The 19,431-nt window shown below is 35.4% G+C and overlaps 1 protein-coding gene across 3 annotated transcripts in view; it reads left to right on the top strand.

Annotated features, from left to right (window-relative positions):
* The first annotated feature begins 492 nt into the window (after positions 1 to 492).
* MYSM1 (Myb like, SWIRM and MPN domains 1) overlaps positions 493 to 19,431 on the top strand; it is a 64,229-nt gene continuing 45,290 nt past the window's right edge. For 2 of the 3 annotated variants that reach the window (XM_037827094.1, XM_037827095.1), the window contains exons 1-8: positions 493 to 573; positions 4,969 to 5,047; positions 5,777 to 5,847; positions 7,757 to 7,834; positions 7,927 to 7,950; positions 9,071 to 9,149; positions 15,254 to 15,352; positions 17,306 to 18,078. In XM_037827094.1, the coding sequence (XP_037683022.1) occupies positions 509 to 573; positions 4,969 to 5,047; positions 5,777 to 5,847; positions 7,757 to 7,834; positions 7,927 to 7,950; positions 9,071 to 9,149; positions 15,254 to 15,352; positions 17,306 to 18,078 (1,268 nt within the window). In that variant the 5' untranslated portion in view covers positions 493 to 508. Of the gene's footprint in view, positions 574 to 4,968; positions 5,048 to 5,776; positions 5,848 to 7,660; positions 7,676 to 7,756; positions 7,835 to 7,926; positions 7,951 to 9,070; positions 9,150 to 15,253; positions 15,353 to 17,305; positions 18,079 to 19,431 lie in introns of those variants that run through there. The other variant, XM_037827096.1, reaches the window with a different exon arrangement.

Raw genomic sequence — 19,431 nt, forward strand, 5'->3', positions numbered from 1 at the left:
CAATCATTAAGTTATATTTTTTAAATGTTTGTTGAATTTTAAAAGAGTTTGTTCAGCACTTACATCTCTTTTTAAAAGGAGAAAAAGAGAGAGAGAGGAAGAGAAAGAGCAAAGGTAAATAACCAGCAGGGAAGACTCCTTCGTGATTGCCACCTTCATTAGTTCACCAAGCATGGTCTGGCTCCACATTTTCACCAGGCCATTCGGGTATTTGCTGTTATTCCTACTTTACAAATGATAGAAAGGAAACACCGAAGAACTTATCCAAGAACATCAGCTCTTAAAAGCCCAGGTCTGCCACTTCCCAATGATCTTCACACTTATACGAAAGTTAAAATAACTAAACCCCACGAGCCGCGAGAACGTTTCTTCTGGAAGTCCCGCCTCCTCGGCCCAGGAGGAGCTTGACGAGACTCCAACTCCTCCCCTTGACGCATCCGGTCCCGCCCCCGGGTCCTCCACCTCTCGCGGGATATCTCGGGAGGACAGGACCGGGCCAGGTCCCATCATGGCGGCTGAGGAGGTGGATGTGGATATTGAAGGAGACGTAGTGGCGGCGGCGGTCCAGCCCGGGTGAGGCGAAGAGACCCGTCTTAGTGGTAGGGGAGAAGGGGGTGTGGATGCAAGGATAAGACACTAGGGAAGGCCACGGATCTGGCAAGGGGCGGGGATCGGAAGACCATCCTCTAGGCCAGGGTCTCCTGGCCGCCGGGCTTGTGGCCCCGGCGGCACCGCCCGTCCCGCCAGCCGGTGTTTCCTGAGTCCAGCGGGCGGCTGTCGAGAATACTCTTTCACCTTTTACCAGTGTGCTTGCGAGGGCGCCGACTTTGCCTGGAATATGGCACTTACTCCAACAATTAGGTACCTTCTTTCATCCCCTCCGTCTTAGAATCTTCCCCAGTATCCTCCGCCGCCTGCCTGCGAAAAGAACCGAGGCTTTTCGCGGCGGGTCCAGAACGGGACCTGAGCGCAGGGACCCTTATGCTATCAGTCGCAAGACGTGTAACCTTGGACGAGTCGTTTCCTCTGTTCTGGCCACAGGTTTCCTCTTCCACATGGGGATAAAACTTCCTGACTTAGAGCAGCTTTACTTAAAGGGTCAGGGCTATAGGGTTGGACAGCTCTGAGTTTACCTTCTGTATATACTGGCCCTACCAGTAACTAGCTGTGTGACCTTGGGCAAGACACTTAGCTTGTCTGAGCTTCAGACCTTTCATGTGTAAACTGAAAATCATATTATGTACCTTATAAGGTTGTTGAGGAGCGAATGAAATTATTATCGGATGTGCTTTGGCCTATGGTAGGGGCTCTGTAAATGTGTTTCACCATCAGGTTACCTTCAGTATGATAATGGTGGACGCGGGGAGGGATCACAGTTTATTTAATATTACTTCCTGCAGAACAGGCCAGTGTAGTTTTAAATAGCAACCTTCAGCTTGGAAGATCTGGTCCATTGACGCTTTGTATTTTCCACTTAACGAAATCAATACATACCATTTTAAAAATGTTCTTTCAGAGTCTCATTTTAGTGATGGAAGACGTCAAGACTGGCCAGGAATCAGAAGACCTGAGTTCTAAACTCAGCCAGCTATGTTGTTTGAACTGTGAAAATCTTCATTAATCTGTTAGGTTGAACTATATGAAATTGCCAATATTCAACCATTTTTGACCCATTTTCATGTGGTTCAACATAGTATCAGGGCTACTGTTAACTGGAGAGAAGAGTACAGCCTGGCCTATGAGGGGCTAAGATTGTGGATATGAAAGTGTTTCTGAACTCTAAAGCACTGTAAAAATGTGAGGGGTAATTAAACTCATACAGTTATTTTCCCTGAAATCTTTAAGAAGGCCAAAGCTATGCAAATGAGTAGGGAGTCTTTAATAACAATAATTGTTCTGTTATGTTTAAAATATAACAAAAGTTCTTTTATGTTTAAAACTTGACCAAATGCTTTTGCATGCTTGATTTAATTTACTTTTCACAAATCCATGAGATGGATGGTCAAGGATACTTATGCAGTCCAGAGAGAAACACTGGCCTTGGAAACACTAAATAAAGGTCATCTGAGGGCATTAACTCTATACCATTCTTCCACCATAGGTTCTTCTTTATTTTTCTGATCATATGTAATTTCCCCTTCTTCTCTCTTTCTTCTTACTCTGTTTGGGTCTTAATTCTGCTGGTGGCACTTGTGGTTATCTCATTCTTCTATAAACAGGATTACAAAGGGTTATTGGTTCCTATGTTCAGAGCCATTGCCTTGCAGGATGCCAGGGAAAATCATTACCATTACATTCTGGTGCATGGAGCCTCATAGCTTTGGGGCTTCAATCATTTGGAATTTAGTGTGGCTGGTGTCCCCTGAAGTGTGTAGTTACAACTGATGATAACATTCCTGGAACATTTGAGCAATAATGTAAAATACCCTTTTTTAGAACTTGGTAAATGATGGGTACTGTAGTTAGAAGATGGCATTAAAACTTTTTGGTTTCCTTCTTTCCTACCATTCCTTCTTATTTTCTTTTTCTTCTGCTTGTCATAGTGTTCCCAGAGGGTTTTATCTTAGTACTTCTATGTACTGTCCATACAGTCTCTGGTGATACTATCTCTCAAGGCTTCAATTTCTAGTAGGTTGAACCATATGAAATTTTCCCAATGTTCTACCATTTTTGCCTACAAAAATGACAACTTTATGCATTCATCAAATATGTGCTGATGTTTTCCAAACTTGTCACCAACCCAAACCTCTCTCTTGAGCTTCAGGTCAATTTATCCAACTCCCTGAATCGATCTATATTTGGATATCCAGCATACACGTCAATCTCAGGTTATCATTTTTCCCTCACCAAATTTGTTTTTCCATGTTCCCTAGTTAAATAAATAGCACCAGCATCCACACAGTCACTGAAGGCATAGGTCTAGACTTTATCCCTTTTCCTTACCTTCTCTTTCCACTCATGCCACACTATCAGTTATTAAGGTTCTGCTGATTCTATGTAAGTATCCTCTCAAATATATTCACTTCTTCTTTTCAGTTTGTTCCTTAGGTTAGGTTACTATCACCTCTCTCCAGTATTTTTATAATCACTTCTTTTTAACTGTTCCTTGTCTCCTTGGCCCCTTTTATTCTTTCCTGAAGTTAAAACTGTCTTACATCCAAATCTGATCACTTTATTCACTTCAGTCTCCCATTGAGTTTTATGACAAAACCCTTATTCCGTAAATCCTAAAGATCTGTGTGATCCATGCCCCACTTATCATGTTCATTCACTCATTTAACAACTATTGATTGAACAGCTTCTCTATGCCAAAGTATATAGCAGCTATCAAAAACTGAAACCAAGTCCCTGCTTCATAGAACTAGCATTATTATTGGACAAGACAGACAATAAATAAACATATGTATACACACACACATATATGACATACAGGGCATATATGACATGTGTATATGGCAGATGTGTTAGGTGGAGAAGGATGAAGAAGGGAAGGTGGTGGCTTGTCGGCTTTATCTCTTCCTTACCTAGAAAAATGATAAAGTGTAGAACTAAGGGACCTGAGAGGTTAGTGTAGATTTAGTAAAAGGCTGGATTTGAAAAAGGGAGAAGCAACAGAATTGGTAAGAAATTGAATGTAAATTATAAGGAGAAAAGGATAGGCTTAGTTTTCTGACTTGGGCAACTCAGGAGATGTAGGTGCCATTGACTGAGGTAACAGTGGAAGAGTAGCAGATTGAAAGGAAAGGTAAGTTCAGGTTTGAACATGAACAGGTTGAACATGTTGATTTGTGGTATCTGTGGAGATTCAGGGAAGATGTCCCGATGTATATATCAAAAATGTAGATACTGCTAATCTTTCTTATTGAGGAATACTCTGTGAAATAATTTCTGCAGTAAACTTGAAGTAAAATTGGTCTCATCCTCTGCACCCTTGTCAGGAGTAGATAATTGGGCAAAGATTTCCTTGTGTGGATGTAAGTCTCAGAGTCTTTCTCTATTTAGCATTCCTGGTAGCCTCTATCAGATTAGAGTTGACATTTGTGTTTAAACCTATTTGCCATCAGTACTTGAGAGAAATTATTGCTTTTAGTTCTTTATAGAGCATGGTCCACTAGTCTTATAATTTATTATAACCACTCTAGGGCTGATTGAAGATTCAGATGTATAAACCTGTTGATAAGTATTTCCAGTCTTAATGGTACAAAATTTTTACCTCCAGACTACGTCTGAAAAAAGTTGCTAGGAAACTTTATAAAAGCAAATATTATCTGTAGATTGGATACCCAGAACTTAACTTTCATGCTTTTTGCCCTTGAAGTGAACAAATATGTCTTTGGAGAATTCTTAATAATTCAGTGAAAGGAGTGAGAGAGTTAACAAAGTTTAATCCCTCAAACATAGAAAAACCCTCAAATAACCAAAGTTAAATTTTCATTTTTTTTTTCCTTATAAGAGTTATTAAAGCATGTGGTTTTTTTTTTTTTTTTTTTTCCTTATTTCTTCACTCTACTGGCCTTAGTACTTTCTATCTTGGTTCTTCTACTATACATCTGTTGTTTTTTGGTTTGGTTTTGTTTTTCATTGCAAGAGTGGTGTTGATGGTGGTTTTACACTTCAGATGTATCTAAAAGTGTTAATTGCAAAGTAGAATTCCTATATACACATGTATACTCACCAGAAAAAACCTGAAGTGTTCATGGCCACAGAGCCTATTGTGGTTGCTGCATCAAGATGTATATTCTTGGCAAACAAAAGAAGTGAACGGTTAGTCTTTGTTTAGCAATTGAGAGAGGTGGCTTACAGAAATCATGTATTTCATAGGCTAAAGAGGTAGAGCAGGCATTTCTGCAATGTCCAATCTGTTGTTAAGGGATTAATGCCTATAACCTGCCAGTTATTGTGCTGTGTAAGTTACATCCATTATCTCATATAATAATCACTTTTATACCATTTACTTATTTATTACAGAAGTGATGAAAATACATTGTCATCTGCTTTCCAACAAGATCACTATCTTGATTCCTGGAGAACTGATAATGGCCTTATTGTAAGTATTTTATGAAAATAGCAGTTACACTAAACTATTACTTATGTCCCAGAATGCCTCTTTTTTTGGATTTGGTGCTTGTTCTCTATTATCACAAAAATAATATATTGAATTACCTTGAAAATGGAGAAACTTCTTATTTCTTTTGACCTTGAAAAATGGCCTATAACAAAACTTTGGAGCAGCTATTTAGATACAAATTCTTGCTCTAATTTGTGAACCTCAGTTTTCACCCAAAAATTGGAGATCATTGGAGGGTTCATTTCTTCATTTAGTAGTTATTTATTGAGTACTCACTGGGTGCCAGACACTAGACCAGATTGGGATATATAGTTATGATCAAGGCAGACATAGTCCTGCTCTAAGGAAAAAAATAGAGTTGTAATTTTTGATTGTCTGGCAAAACAGCTGACCATCAGTAGTTCCTCTTACCTGCTAGCCATTATTACTTTATCAAGAATAGGAGTATGACCCTTGGAATCAAATGGAATTGCATGTTAAGTCTCTGTTCTTCCACTTAAAATGCTAGTAGTGCTGTGGGTGTATCAATGAAATAATAATGTCTATGTCATAGTGTTTTTGTGGGAATTAAAAAAAGTATGTCTGCATGCTCACTAAAAAGTAGCTGTTACAGTTTATAATCCGTATCATCATGTATTTTTATTTGGTTAAACATAGAAGATAATTTTTAAAAACAAAATAAAAGCACATTTCTTCTCTTTTTAATAGCCTTGGACTCTGGATAGCAGCATCAGTGAGGAAAACAGAGCTGTCATTGAGAAAATGTTGTTGGAAGAAGAGTATCCTTTAATGACTGTGAGGAAAGTAAAAGTTATAGGATTAAAAACCTATAAATGCAAAAATTATAAAGGGGGCCACTGTTAATTATTATATGGAGTAGTCAGTTGAATTTTATTTGGCTTTAGATTGCTGTTATATAATATCATGTTATCTACTTTTAGCAAGAAGCATCATTTTTTCTTCAGGTCCTGTTTTACTAAGTTCTGACTCTATTGTAATTGAGTTACTATTAGCAGCCAACTCTTTTTACTGCATAAATATTGAGTAACATTTATAGAATGTTTAAATTAGTTAGAACCTTTAGAACCAGTTCAAAAGCAGTTAGCCCCAGCCTCCATTTTCAAGGTTATATGGGCCGAAATCCAGAGATGTTAATTTGTCCAAGGACAGAGAATTAGAATATGTAAAAATTCTTATTCTACCAATTTATAAATGTTATGTGGGAGGAATATAAGTAAAAAGCACAAAACATAATACAGGATGAGGATTTTTCCCCGATGGAAATTATGGATCCTTGTTTTGACTGGTTTCTTTCAACTGTGTCTGATGTTGACAACTTAACTTCTTTGGTTGACTAATATGATTTCTAATTTCTGATTTATAGAGATTACTAATAGTAGTCTAATAAATAGTGACTTATTTTTAATTCTTTCATCTACATTTCATGGACTTCTACCCACCCCCCCCTTTTAAACCAGAATTTCTCTTTTATTTCTATTTTGGAGTGTCTGTGTACCTTTAATTATCGTAGGTTAACTAATATCTTTTATGCTTTCATATTCTTTAACTCTGCCCAAACATTGCAGTTATTGTCTAGATTATTACTTTCTGTTAGAAATATGATGTGACATATTTAAAATTAATATCGGTTTCTTTTCAGTTTTAAATGTGGCTACTAGAGAATGTAGCCACATTTAAAGTTGAAAAACCGAAGATACTAATTTTAACAATATATTTTGTTTAACTTGAATATTTAAAATACTATCATTTCAACATGTAATGGTTATAAAAACATTATTAATGAGCTATTTTACATTCCTAGTTTAGTACTAAGTTCTCAAAATCCAGTGTGTGTTGTATACTTACGGTATAATCTCAGTTAGTACTAACCACATTACAAGTGCTTGGTAGTCATATGTGGCCAATGGCTACTGTATTGAACAGTGTGATTCTAGATTAATGAACACTAAGGTAGTCGCTATTCACTTCTGGATTTGGAAACAAGTAATGAGAAAGAGCTATGTGTTCTCCTAGAGGGACAGTGTTTTCTTATATCTTTGTTCTTAGCACTTAGTACCTAACCTGGTGTTTGACACATATGTTGTGTAGTCAGTAAATATTTGTTGAATGAAGAAAATCTCAGATTAATCTAACAGTCCAACAGTAGGCTAGTTTTAAGAAGTTTGAGAGAAAAACTCCCTGGATGCCTAGTAAATTTGACCTATGTGTTTGTCCTTTTTTTATTAAGTAGAAAGTAGCTCTGAGCTCTTCTCTGTTACCTTAGAAATATCAAAACAAATACTCCCTTTTACCTTAGGAATCTAATTGAATTCGTCTGTTACACGCTTCATGCATTTTATTTAGAAAAAATATTTAAATAAAACATTGGGGATAATTCTTCTCTTAGCCATTTCTAATAGGGAAGATTAAAGAGACTAGCATTTATTTAGCATGCATTTTATATAGGCACTGTGTTGTGTGATTTCACACGTACTATCTCATTTAGTCCGTATACTAACTCTGTGAGGTCTAAACATTTTTGTCATAATTTTTGCAGACCTGGTATGCGATTTGAGAAAAATTGGTTCAGCTATAATTCATCAGTATGTGAGTGCCTACTTTATGTATCACATAAAAATTATATATGACTTTATTATTATTTTTAAAGTTTCCTTAATATTTATACAGATATTATTTATCCAAAAAATCACTTCCAGAAAAATTCTGGCTGGATCAAAAGGAAGATGATAAAAAATACATGAAAAGGTAAAATCAATTTATAATACTTTTAAAGGTCTGAATTGCATTTTTAAAACTTCTTCACAAGCTTCCTTGTTTTCTTTTTACATGTGGTGCAGTCTGCAGAAAACAGGAAAAATCATGTATGTACTTAACATTTTATATTTTCTAAATCTTTAGATTTGTTAGAAATTAAGAGGAAATTTTAAGAAAGAAATTCTAGTTGTCCTGTGGAAAAGTCCTCTTGACCTTGGGTTATACAAAAATACAAAGTTACTATAAAATCAAACTTTCTTGTATAGATTTTGGAATGCCGTCAGTATAATTTTATTTTCTAGGACTTCTTTTATGTTCCTAAGCAGGTGATTCCATCAGATTATGGAAAAGATGATTTCCTAGGGGTTTATGGAGAAATTCAAGAAGCTGCTAAATAATGTGTTATGAATTGACTTGATTTCTGTTGCTCTGTCAGTTAATTTTCAATTATTTTAAACAAATTTAATTTGAATTTATGGCTTTCAAAAATTATCTAGAGAAATTAAGTGAGCCATTTTTATAAAATCCTTTCCCTAGAATAGAAAATTTGACGTTATTTGGTGTTTATAGACATGCAAGTTCATGGTCCCTTAAAAGAGAAAGGGTGGATTTACTGAATTCATTATACAGATTTATAATTGCCAGGCGCTTGAGCACTGAGCAACCTTTGGCTTTGTATTTTGCTGAATAAACAACAAAACAATGAAGTTAATTGAAAAATTAATGGCTTTTTTAAGTTAATTACCATCACTATTTCATTTTTGATTTTTTAAAATACTGAATTTTAAAAGAAATAAGTGTAATGCCATTTTTATTTCTTTTGTGACTCAATATTTACATGGATTTACATTGGAAGAATTAAAGAGATAGTAGTATTTCTGGAACCAACTTAAACTCATACATGCCTTTCAGGATTTAGAAATGTATTAACTTCTGCTGCTTTGTATCCAGTCTGAAGAAGCCTATGTTTGTTTTCACACTGACTCCCTTTGATGTTTTTTAGTCTTACGCTCACTCAGATTTAAGTATTAAGAAACTCCTATCATCCTGAAGTAGAGAAGTGTGTGACAGGGTAAATCTCTCTCCTGAGGTAGAGGCCACAGCCTTTATATATTTTTTAAATTCTTAGACTCAAATATAGCCCATCACTTTCTATAACCATTAGCTGCATAAATGTGGAATGTTCCATTTCAGAAATTTTTTTGCAATTCCTTTTTTTCTCCTCAGGGTACACTCTCCTACAAAACCAGCCAGTTACTCAGTAAAGTGGACGATAGAAGAAAAAGAGCTGTTTGAACAAGGGCTGGTAAATAGAGCAATTTTTAATTTACAGTAAAATTATTTTAGAAGCAAATATTGATAGACTTTTAAGATTAAATTCATTTGTAGAGGCTGGAATTTCTTTTTAGTTTCAGTGATAGCATCTTTAAGTTTTCTGTAAATATTGTTTAAAGAGTAGTATGGAGAATTTTCTTAACATCTAAGTTACTAAAATACTAAGGTAGATTTGGATTGATACTTTAAGTAGTTTTCACACAATTTTTTTGTATTAAAAAAACCTAAGAAATTAAGCTTCATCTGTCTATGTGATACGAGCTACCTGAATTAAAAAGTAAAATTGCATAGGTGTATGATATTTTCTTTCAAAACAGAACAAAAACTTATTTATTTGGAGCTGTCTGGGTGATCAGCTGAGTTCTTCTTTATTCACGTTTGGCATTGCGCACACAAGTCTAAACATCTTACTGGATGTAATTGAAGACCAGAAACATTTCATTTGCATGAATGTTTCGTTGAGATCTGTTTAAATGTACTAACGTATGCGTTAGTTTCTAATAATGAAAAATAGTCCTTAATGAAGAAACCTTTAAAAAATATTCAGGAAATGATTTTACTATTGAGTAGGTTATCTCTTTTCCTTTAATATACATGTTAACCAGTATTGTCCTAATTAATTTTGAAATTATGTATATTTTTGTATTACATATATAGAATATTTATATAATGTTTATGTAAAGATTCAAGAAGGTTAATTGAAATAATCTTTGTTAACATTTCTACAGATGGTAGAAAATAAAATGGTTGTGTTTTTATAGTTAGTCATCACCATGACATCTGTATATCTGATTTTATATAAATATATAAACTGTCTTAAGGGTTTTATCTCTTCCTGAAGTTTTTTCCCCTATATTGTTCATGTGTCTAATATTGATATTTCAGATTTTTAAAAAATTTTATTGAGATTTTTCACATACCATATGGTTATCCAAAGAAACAAAGTACACAGTCAGTTGCCCACATACCATCGTAGAGCTATGCATCTATCACCACAATTATTTTTTTTTCCAATTTTTAGAATGTTTTCGTTACTCCAAAAGAGAAATAAAGACAAAAAAGAAAACTCTGTTCCTCCCCTACCCCTAACCAACCCCCATCCATTATTATCTCGTATTGGTATAGTACATTTGTTACTGTTGATGAAAGAATGTTAAAATACTGTTAACTGTAGTACATAGTTTGCAATAGGTATATTTTTTCCCTGTATACCTCTCTATTATTAGCTTCTAGTTAAAGTGTCATACATTTGTTCTAGTTCATGAAAGAGATTTCAAATATTTGCACAGGTAATCACGGACATTACCCACCACAATTTTCATTGTTTTATACATTCCCATCTTTTAACCTCCAACTTTACTTCTGTTGACATATGTGACTCTCAGCTTCCCTTTTCCACCACATTCACTCACCATTCAGTACTATTAGTTATTCTCACAATAACGTGCTACCATCACCTCTGTCCACTTCCAAACACTTAGGTTCAACCTAGTTGAACATTCTTCTCATAATAAGCAGCCGCTCCCCATTCTTTCACCTTGTTCTATATTCTGTTAACTTATATTTCATGTCTATGTGTTTACATATTTTAATTAGTTCATCAGTGAGACAGTGCAATATTTGTCCTTATGTGTCTGACTTATTTCACTCAATGTAGTGCCCTCAAGGTTTCTTCATCAATCCATTTTTCTTTTCAAGATGGTTTTGTTCACCCACCATACTTTCCATCCTAAGTAAACAATCAGTGGTTCCCTGTATAGTTACATACTTATGTATTCACCACCATCATCACTATCTATATAAGGACATCTCCATTTTTTTCCACAGAGAAGGAGGAAGAGTCAAAGAAGGTAAAGAAACAAAAGAAAAAGAAAAAACAAAGCAAAGCAAAACAAAACATGACAGCTAAAAAGCAACAAAAGGAAAGATAGAATTAAACTAAAGTAGAATAAAAGAGTCAGACAGCATCACCAATGCCAAGAGTCCTATACCCCTGCCTTATGTTCCCCTCTTACAGGCATTTAGCTTTGGTATATTGCCTTTGTTACATTAAAGGAAGCGTAATACAAAGTTTCTTTAACTGTAGTCTCTAGTTTCCATTGATTCTATTTTTTCCCCAGTACCACCCTATTTTTAACACCTTGCAAGGTTGACATTCATTTGTTCTCCCTCATATAAAAACATATTTGTACATTTTATCACAATTGTTGAGCACTCTAGGTTTCACTGAGTTATACAGTCCCAGTCTTTATTCTTTCCTCTTTCCTTCTGGTGTTCCACATGCTCCTAACCTTCCTCTTTCAACCATATTCACAGTCATCTTTGTTCAGTATAGTTACATTGCTTGCTGCCGTCACCCAAAATTGTGTTCCAGACCTCTCACTCCTGTCTTTTCCTATCTGTCTGTAGTGCTCCCTTTAGTATTTCCTGTACAGCAGGTATCTTGTTCACAAACTCCCTCATTGTCTGTTTGTCAGAGAATATTTTAAACTCTCCCTTGTATTTGAAGGACAGTTTTGCTGGATATAGGATTCTTGGTTGACGGTTTTTCTCTTTCAGTATCTTAAATATATCACACCACTTCCTTCGTGCCTCCATGCTTTCTACTGAGAAATCTGCTCATAGTCTTATCAAGTTTCCTTTGTATGTGATGGATCACTTTTCTCTTGATGCTTTCAGGATTCTCTCTTTGTCTTTGATGTTTGATAACATGATTATTAAGTGTCTTGGCATAGGTCTATTCAGAGCTGTTGTTTGGGGTATGCTGCGCTTCTTGGATCTGTAATTTTATGTCTTTCTTAAGAGATGGGAACTTTTCATTGATTATTTCCTCTATTATTGCTTCTGCCCCCTTTCCCTTCTCTTCTCATTCTGGAACACCCAAGACACATATTCATGCATTTCATTTGTCATTCAATTCCCTGAGGCGTTGCTCATATTTTTCCATTCTTTTCCCTATCTGTTCTTCTGTGTGTAGGATTTCAGGTGTCTTGTTCTCCAGTTCCTGAGTGTTTCCTTCTGCCGTTTGAGATCTGCTGTTGTATGTCTCTATTGTTTGTCATCTCTTGTGTTGTGCCTTTCATTTCCATAGATTCTGCCAGTTTTTTCAAACTTTAGATTTCTACCTTATGTTTGCCCAGTGTTTTCTTTATAGCCTTCGTCTCTTTTGTTATATGTTCCCTGAACTCGTTGATTTGGTTTTTTATTTGTTTTGGCATATCTCTTTGAAAATCTTTAATAGATTGTTTCATTAAAGTGAAGCAATTTCTCAACTGTATCTTGATCAAGGTATAAGTTTGTTCCTTTGAGTGGGCCTTATCTTCGTTTTTCCTTGTATAGATTGTAGTTTTCTGTTGTCTAGGCATGTGGTTTCCTTGATTACCCCAGTCAGATTTTCCCAGAGCACAAAAGGTTCAGGTCTCAGAATGGGGTTATATTCAGGGTGTATCTTAGAGGAATGACAGACTTTCCTGTGAGGTTTCCTGTTGCTGTGCTTTTCCTAACCTTCCCAGCAGGTGGCGCCTGTCAGCCTGTCACTCCTGACTGGTGTAAGGAGGTGTGGCTGTTTTTCCCAGGCTCTGGGGTCTGGTTCTGAAGGGAAAGCTGGACCCCACCTCCTTATTCTTAGGGAAGATACATCTCCTAGGGATTTATCATCTGCATTTGAATAGTCTCTCTGACTCTGTTATCTCCATCTGTCTGGGTCAGAGGGCTGCAAACTGAAAATGGCTGTGGCTCTGTCTTCTGAGCCCCTGAGGTTGAGAGAGTGAAAAAGGGACAGAAAGCCCCCTTTTGGAGCCAGTACATGGCCCCCCAGTTTCATTCGTTGGCCCGAGGTAACACCTGGTCTTCTGGGCTCACCCTCCCAGTACAGATGAGTCTTCTGGTTCTTTAAGGTCAGTCATCACTAAAAGCCTCTGTCTGTTTGTTGGGGGTTTGTAGCTTGTATTCAGCAGTCTACATTTGTTAATTAAAACCCCAGTTGGAGCTCAGCTGAGCTATGTTTGCTTGCTTAGTGAGTACATCTCTACCACAGTGAGGTTTTGCAGGGGTGGGGGGCTCCTAGCTCAGGTCTGCAGTTTTTACTTGTAGATTCTGTGCTGCGATCTCAAGCATTCCTCCCAATCCAGGTTGGTATACAATGTGTGGACAGTCACAGTTGTCCCCCAGCTGTTATTCTAGATTATTTACTAGTTGTTCCTCATTGTTTATTAGTTTTTCCAGGGGACTGACTAAATTCCACTCCTCTCTATGCCACAATCTCACCCTTCCCCAAGCGATATTTCAGATATTTTTTATATTGGTATATATACTGTGACCAGTTATTTATTTAACGTTGCTGACAACTTTGGGGTTTTGCCTCTTGTCAAAGGCTACATTTATTTCTGATACAGACAACGGGTTGTGAACTTAAGGTTCACTTTTAGGTTGCTATTGTTGGTGATAGGGACCGCATTTTTGTATGAATAAAGTGCCTAAAATTATAGGATGTTATATCTCCCTCTTTTGTCTCAGCCTTCATTTCCTTTTGTCTGAGGTAACAATGTCCTCTGATCTTTGTGTGTCTTTCCATACATATTTTGTCTGTATATAAGCTAGTGTGTATTTGTTTATACAGAGATATCTGGATATCTCTCTATATATAGAGAGAGATTTTAAATTTGGAGTATTTTTCCACCAAGAAACATGGAACTCTTGGTTGTATCCCCAGCCTTTTTAGCATTGATGTAGCTTACATATTGACTGTATTGTCTCAGGCTTGGGAGAAGGGGATTATGTGGTACTGAAAGGTGAAGGAAGGTTTTTTCCTTCCCTTTTTGGGGCATTCGGTGGTCCCTTTGCACTATTTTGAAATTGGTGTACGTTTTCTTTGCTCCTTTTTAAAATATTCCCTTCCCAGTTGGTCACATTTTATGCAGATCTCTTCTGTTTCCAGAAGTTTCTCAGGTTACCAAGTTTTCTATTTGTTTCATCCTACAACAAAACTAATTCTCCAGGAAGTTGATTCCAGCTAGGTGTTAGTTAAAAGCAATCTTAAATAATTCATTTATATTTATTATTAATTTTTTCAGAAGTACTTTCATTTTTAAGGTATTTTCCATTTGCCACAATATCTAATGAACAGAATGTGGTAAAGTGTATAAATTAAGGTTTATTGGGTCAAATCTCTGAGGATAATTTGATACCATTAGGCCTGACTGCCTGGCCTATAGATCAGGCCTGAATCAGCTTCCCTGAGCTGTAGCTGCCTTTTGTTTTTTTTTCCCCAGAGTTTTTAGAGAATTTGGAATGAGTAGAATTGTTGAGCTAATTTGAAAAGTAGAGAATATCTTGTGATGGGATGTCATAAAGAGGATTTATGAATCAGATGATAGTTAAATGTGATACTTAAAAATTCCTTTTAGTCCTAAAATTGTATGAGTTCCTTTTTGTACTTCAGAACACACAGACACTTTCTCAAGTTCTAAGCTTTTTCCTACCACAGCTTCAGTGTTCAGCAAGTGCAAGGCTTTTCATAGTAGAGGAATGTAGGGAGGTGTTGACTGCAGGTGTGCTTCATTGGTGATTCAGTCTTCTGGGTCAGTACATTTCATATTGGTATAGAATAAAGGTATCTGCTATGAGAAATGTAGTGGTTGTTGCAAAAGATGGAATTTGGGGAAAGCAAAATGTTATTTTGAAGTTAATTTAAGGACATACACTGTTGATCCTGTAAATGGAAAGTGTAACCTGCTTCCCTTTCAAACATTTCTTTTAAAAAGTTATCTTAGACTTGGAAACTCATACCGTGTAATATGAATGTGTACTGTTAGGTAATAGACGTGATGGATCTTCATTTAGATAGCTATTTTAAAAATGAGTTTCTTAATCATTTTAAGTCAGTTTTCAGAAGTCCATATTCCAAAAGAAGAATGTGGGCTTTGATTTTAAAAGCTGAGTCTGTATAGGAGGCTTCATTGTGTATTTATAATGAGTCATTCTTTTCATTGTTGTTTTTTTTTTAATGTGGCAGTTACATGGAATGCTAACAAGTAAGTTAATCAAAAGCACTTTTTTTCCATTTTGATAACATAGGCTAAATATGGCCGAAGGTGGACCAAAATTGCAAAGCTAATTGGAAGTCGTACTGTTTTACAAGTGAAGAGTTATGCTAGACAATACTTTAAAAATAAGGTAAGCAGAATATAAATATCCTAGTTAATAGTGATAATATTTAGAATAAACAAAATTAATAAGCAGAAATCGTTCTTTTTAATTCAAACATAAAGTCTTATTAAGTTTCTATAATGAAAATATCTTATAGCACATAAAGTATTATACATGTTTATCTTTAAAAACTCCCAAGTATCTCTTCATTGTTTTGCTATTAAAGAGGTACTCGTGTTATTCCACTAAATTTCAGACAGTAAAATTAGACAAAATATTGATAGCTCAAAAACATCCTATAAAGCAAATAGTATTTGTATTAGTCAGGGTTCTCTAGGGAAACAGAACCAACAAGAGATATCTGTAAATACGAGATTTTACAAAAGTGTCTCACACAACTGTGGGGATGCACGTAGAGCAGGCTATGAGCTGGCAACTCCGATGAAGGTCTTCAGTGAACTCCCTGGGAGAGGCTGGCTGGCTGAAGAAAAAATGAAAATTCTCTCTTCTCCCTTAAAAAAAAATACATATATATATATATCTTCAACTGATTGGATTAAATCCAATTGATGGGATTTCTCACTGTGGAAGACACTACCTTAGTTGATCATAGATGTAACCAGCCACAGATGCAATCAGTTGACTGATTCAATAAACCCAGCCAGGAAATGTCGAAATGTCCTTGCAGTAATGCTTTGGCCGGTGCTTGCTTGACGAGACAACTAGGCACCATCACCTGACCAAGTTGACATATGAACCTAACCATCACCGTTTTGCAAAGAGAAAACCTTAAACATCTTGTCTTACTGTTTCCAGTATATAATATCATTTCTTTTTAAATATTTGCATTACAGAAACTTTAAAGAATTATTAGAACTTAAGGACTATAAATGCTAATATAGTTCTGAAGTCTGTTTAATAGCAACAAAACTTTTACAGTTGTGAAGAATTATCTGAAAACTTGAATGAATCGCAGTGTTTGGAAAAGTGTAGTTATGGTCTGGTTCCTTAATCTTTCAAGCAATCTCTGCTGTATTCAGCCATATATAGTTTTGATATTTTGGATTTATTAATATGTTTTGCTTGAGTTCTGTGAACATAATTATATAGAATTTGGAAGTGTCTTAAGTGAAATTTGGTATAATGAGCTCTACCTTGTACGTAAAATGTCTGACATAGTGTCACTTGGGCATAGGTGTTAAATAATAGAATGGATTCACCATACATCAATCATCTGCTGTCTTTTAACTAAATAAAAACATTTTCACGGCAGCTCACCAAGACTGAGTTATTATGGAACAGAATAAAGCTTAGCTTGGTTATTTTTATTCATGTGTCTCAAACTGGGACATGTATAATTATAGGCTATTTGAGATACATTGTGGAATTTCAGTTTTACTTAAAGACTTGGGGTAGAGGGATGCCTTTTAATATTAAAACATATTAATATATTATGAAATACAGTGCAAACTTTCATGTGAATTTTTAAGATAAAAACAGGAGATATAATATATATAGCATGAAAGATACTTGAAGCTGTATGTCCAAATCTCCTTTCCCTCCTACTACCCTTTTGTTTTCCGCTGTGCATTAACCACAGGTAACCACAGATATGTGATCCTGTAAAACTTTTTTCGAAAATTCTGTATATAAAGAAATTAGCCTTTATGAATTTTTTTTATGTTATAGAATACCTTAATATGACAGTTATTGGCTCATTCTTATGGATGGTCTAAGCCCAAACCCTATTTTAAACTTAATATTGAAAAGAAGTAACTAATTAGTTCAATCAAGGTCATGGTTATTTGATTAATAAAGGTTACCAGACTATGGGTGACTCAAATATATTTATGGAAATTTGAAATGATGGTGGTTGTAAAATGTAATTTTAAACTCTTTTTAAAAAGTAAAGTAAAAGTATGTCAAATATTCCATTAACATTATCAATTTAATATCATTTTATCCTGATTTTTTAATAAGGTAAAATTAGATGGTCCAGAAAAAGAATCACCAAATCAGAAGACCAGCACTGATCTTCAGATTAAAAATGAGGATGAAGGAACAAAGGCATGGACACCATCAGGTTTAAGGGGACGTGCTGATCCCAACTTGAATGCTGTAAAAATTGAAAAGTTATCTGATGATGAAGAAGTGGACATCACAGATGAAGTAGATGAGTTGACTTCTCTAGCTCCCCAGAGGAATTCTAACAGTGGTCTCTTATTAGACATTCCTAATAGTAAAATTCATGATACCAATCAAGGAGAATTCATTGCTTCTGACAGACAGAAAGATCCCTTTTCTAAATCTTCCAAGGAGTATTTTCAGAATATGAAGCAAGGTGAGCTAGAAACACTCTCTAGCTCAGGAATTACATTAGGAACTGAAAAACAGAGTACCAGTGACAAAAATTCAGTTGAATTAAATGATCAGAAATGTAATAAACTGATTAAAAACTGTGTCAGGCATGATGGAAATGAAATAACGAATGATGCCAGGCAATTGCCTTCTCCAAAACCTTGGGAAGTTCACAAAACTTTGAGTGATAATGAAATGCTTTTTCATTCTTCTTGCCAAATGGAGGAGGAGAACCATGAGGAAGAAGCACTTAAGCCACCAGAACACGAAATAGAAATAGATAGAAATATCATTCAAGAAGAAGAAAAACATGCAATTCCTGAGTTCTTTGAGGGGCGCCAAGCTAAAACACCAGAACGCTATTTGAAAATTAGGAATTACATTTTGGATCAGTGGTAAGAAAGAATTATATTTTAGATGGTATTGTCAAACTCATGACTCTGGAATATTTTAATTAGGTCTATGCAGAATTTAGTATTTTACGTTGATAGTGATCCAGAGAGCTTTCAAATATATCTCATTTGCATAAGCAAGACTTTAAATTTCTCACAATGAAACTTTTTTGAAAGCTTTGGTAAACATTGTCAAGATAGCTATCATAGCCCATCTGTTCATTAGAGTGTTTGGGCCTGGAAAAAAAAGGGAATGAAAAAAAAAAAATGAAACAATTTCTTAGCACAATGTTAGGAAGATATAGATAGAGAACACTTCCTCTGCAATGGAAAAAGGAGAGAATGTCTTCCCAAGTTTATTATAACTTTGAAGTACAAAGAAAGCAAACTTTCATGATAGAAGGAGAGTCTCATTAAATGTAGCTAGGTTAAAGAAACCTTTCACCTGAAGGTTGCCTTAAATGCTTTAAATTTTGAGCTTGTTGGCATAATATGCTAATAATTCCTTCATCCAGCTTTATCAGGATATAGGAGTTTCCTGGTATATGCAGTTTGCCCTCTAAATCATTGGTACCTTTGATTTGAAGTTTTAATGGGGCTTAGGATAGCCCAAAAAACTTCCAACCTTACTAGCCTAAGTACTCTGAAAGTAATTTGAATTTTTCTTAATGGCTAAATTAAGCCATCATCAAACATTCGTAATTGTTATTTCAAGAGCTACTGTATTGTGCCACATACAATGAAATTCACAGTTCCTTATAGTAGGGATTCTGCCTTATTCCTTGTTTTTCTTTTCGGTTAAATCAGGGGTCTTCCCATCTTATTCCATTAGCTTTCTGCAATAACCTAGAAAGGCTATGAAAGGAAAAAAAAATGGGCTTGTTAAATCAGTAATTGTCATTTTAACCACACAACATTAAGTCATTTGGCTTTTAAAAGTAGCTGTATTCTAAAAGAAGATTTTTGTTCTTCTTGACTTGTGGCTGTCTTGCTGATGGGTGAGATTACTAAAAGTACAGTTTGAGGGTAAGAATGGCATTATAGTAAGAAGGCTTTTAAGGAACAACTCTTGACATTTATAAATTGCTTCACAGTTTACTGAAAACTTTCCTGTATCCTCTCATTTGATTCCTCACAACCATCCTATGAAATAGGTGGTATTATCTCTATTTGCTAGAGAAGGATTCTGAGGTTTGAAGAGGTTGATGGACCTGCCTTTAATTATACAAACAGCCAGTGACAGACGAAGAACTTCAGTCCAAGTCTTAACTCTAAATCAGATTCCCTATTGTACTATATAGCCTGATTCACACTTTAAGACAAATCAAATTAGATCTCTCGTGGTAGCTACTTTTG

Source organism: Choloepus didactylus, chromosome 2 (genome assembly GCF_015220235.1).
Source record: "Choloepus didactylus isolate mChoDid1 chromosome 2, mChoDid1.pri, whole genome shotgun sequence".
NCBI lineage: Eukaryota > Metazoa > Chordata > Mammalia > Pilosa > Megalonychidae > Choloepus > Choloepus didactylus.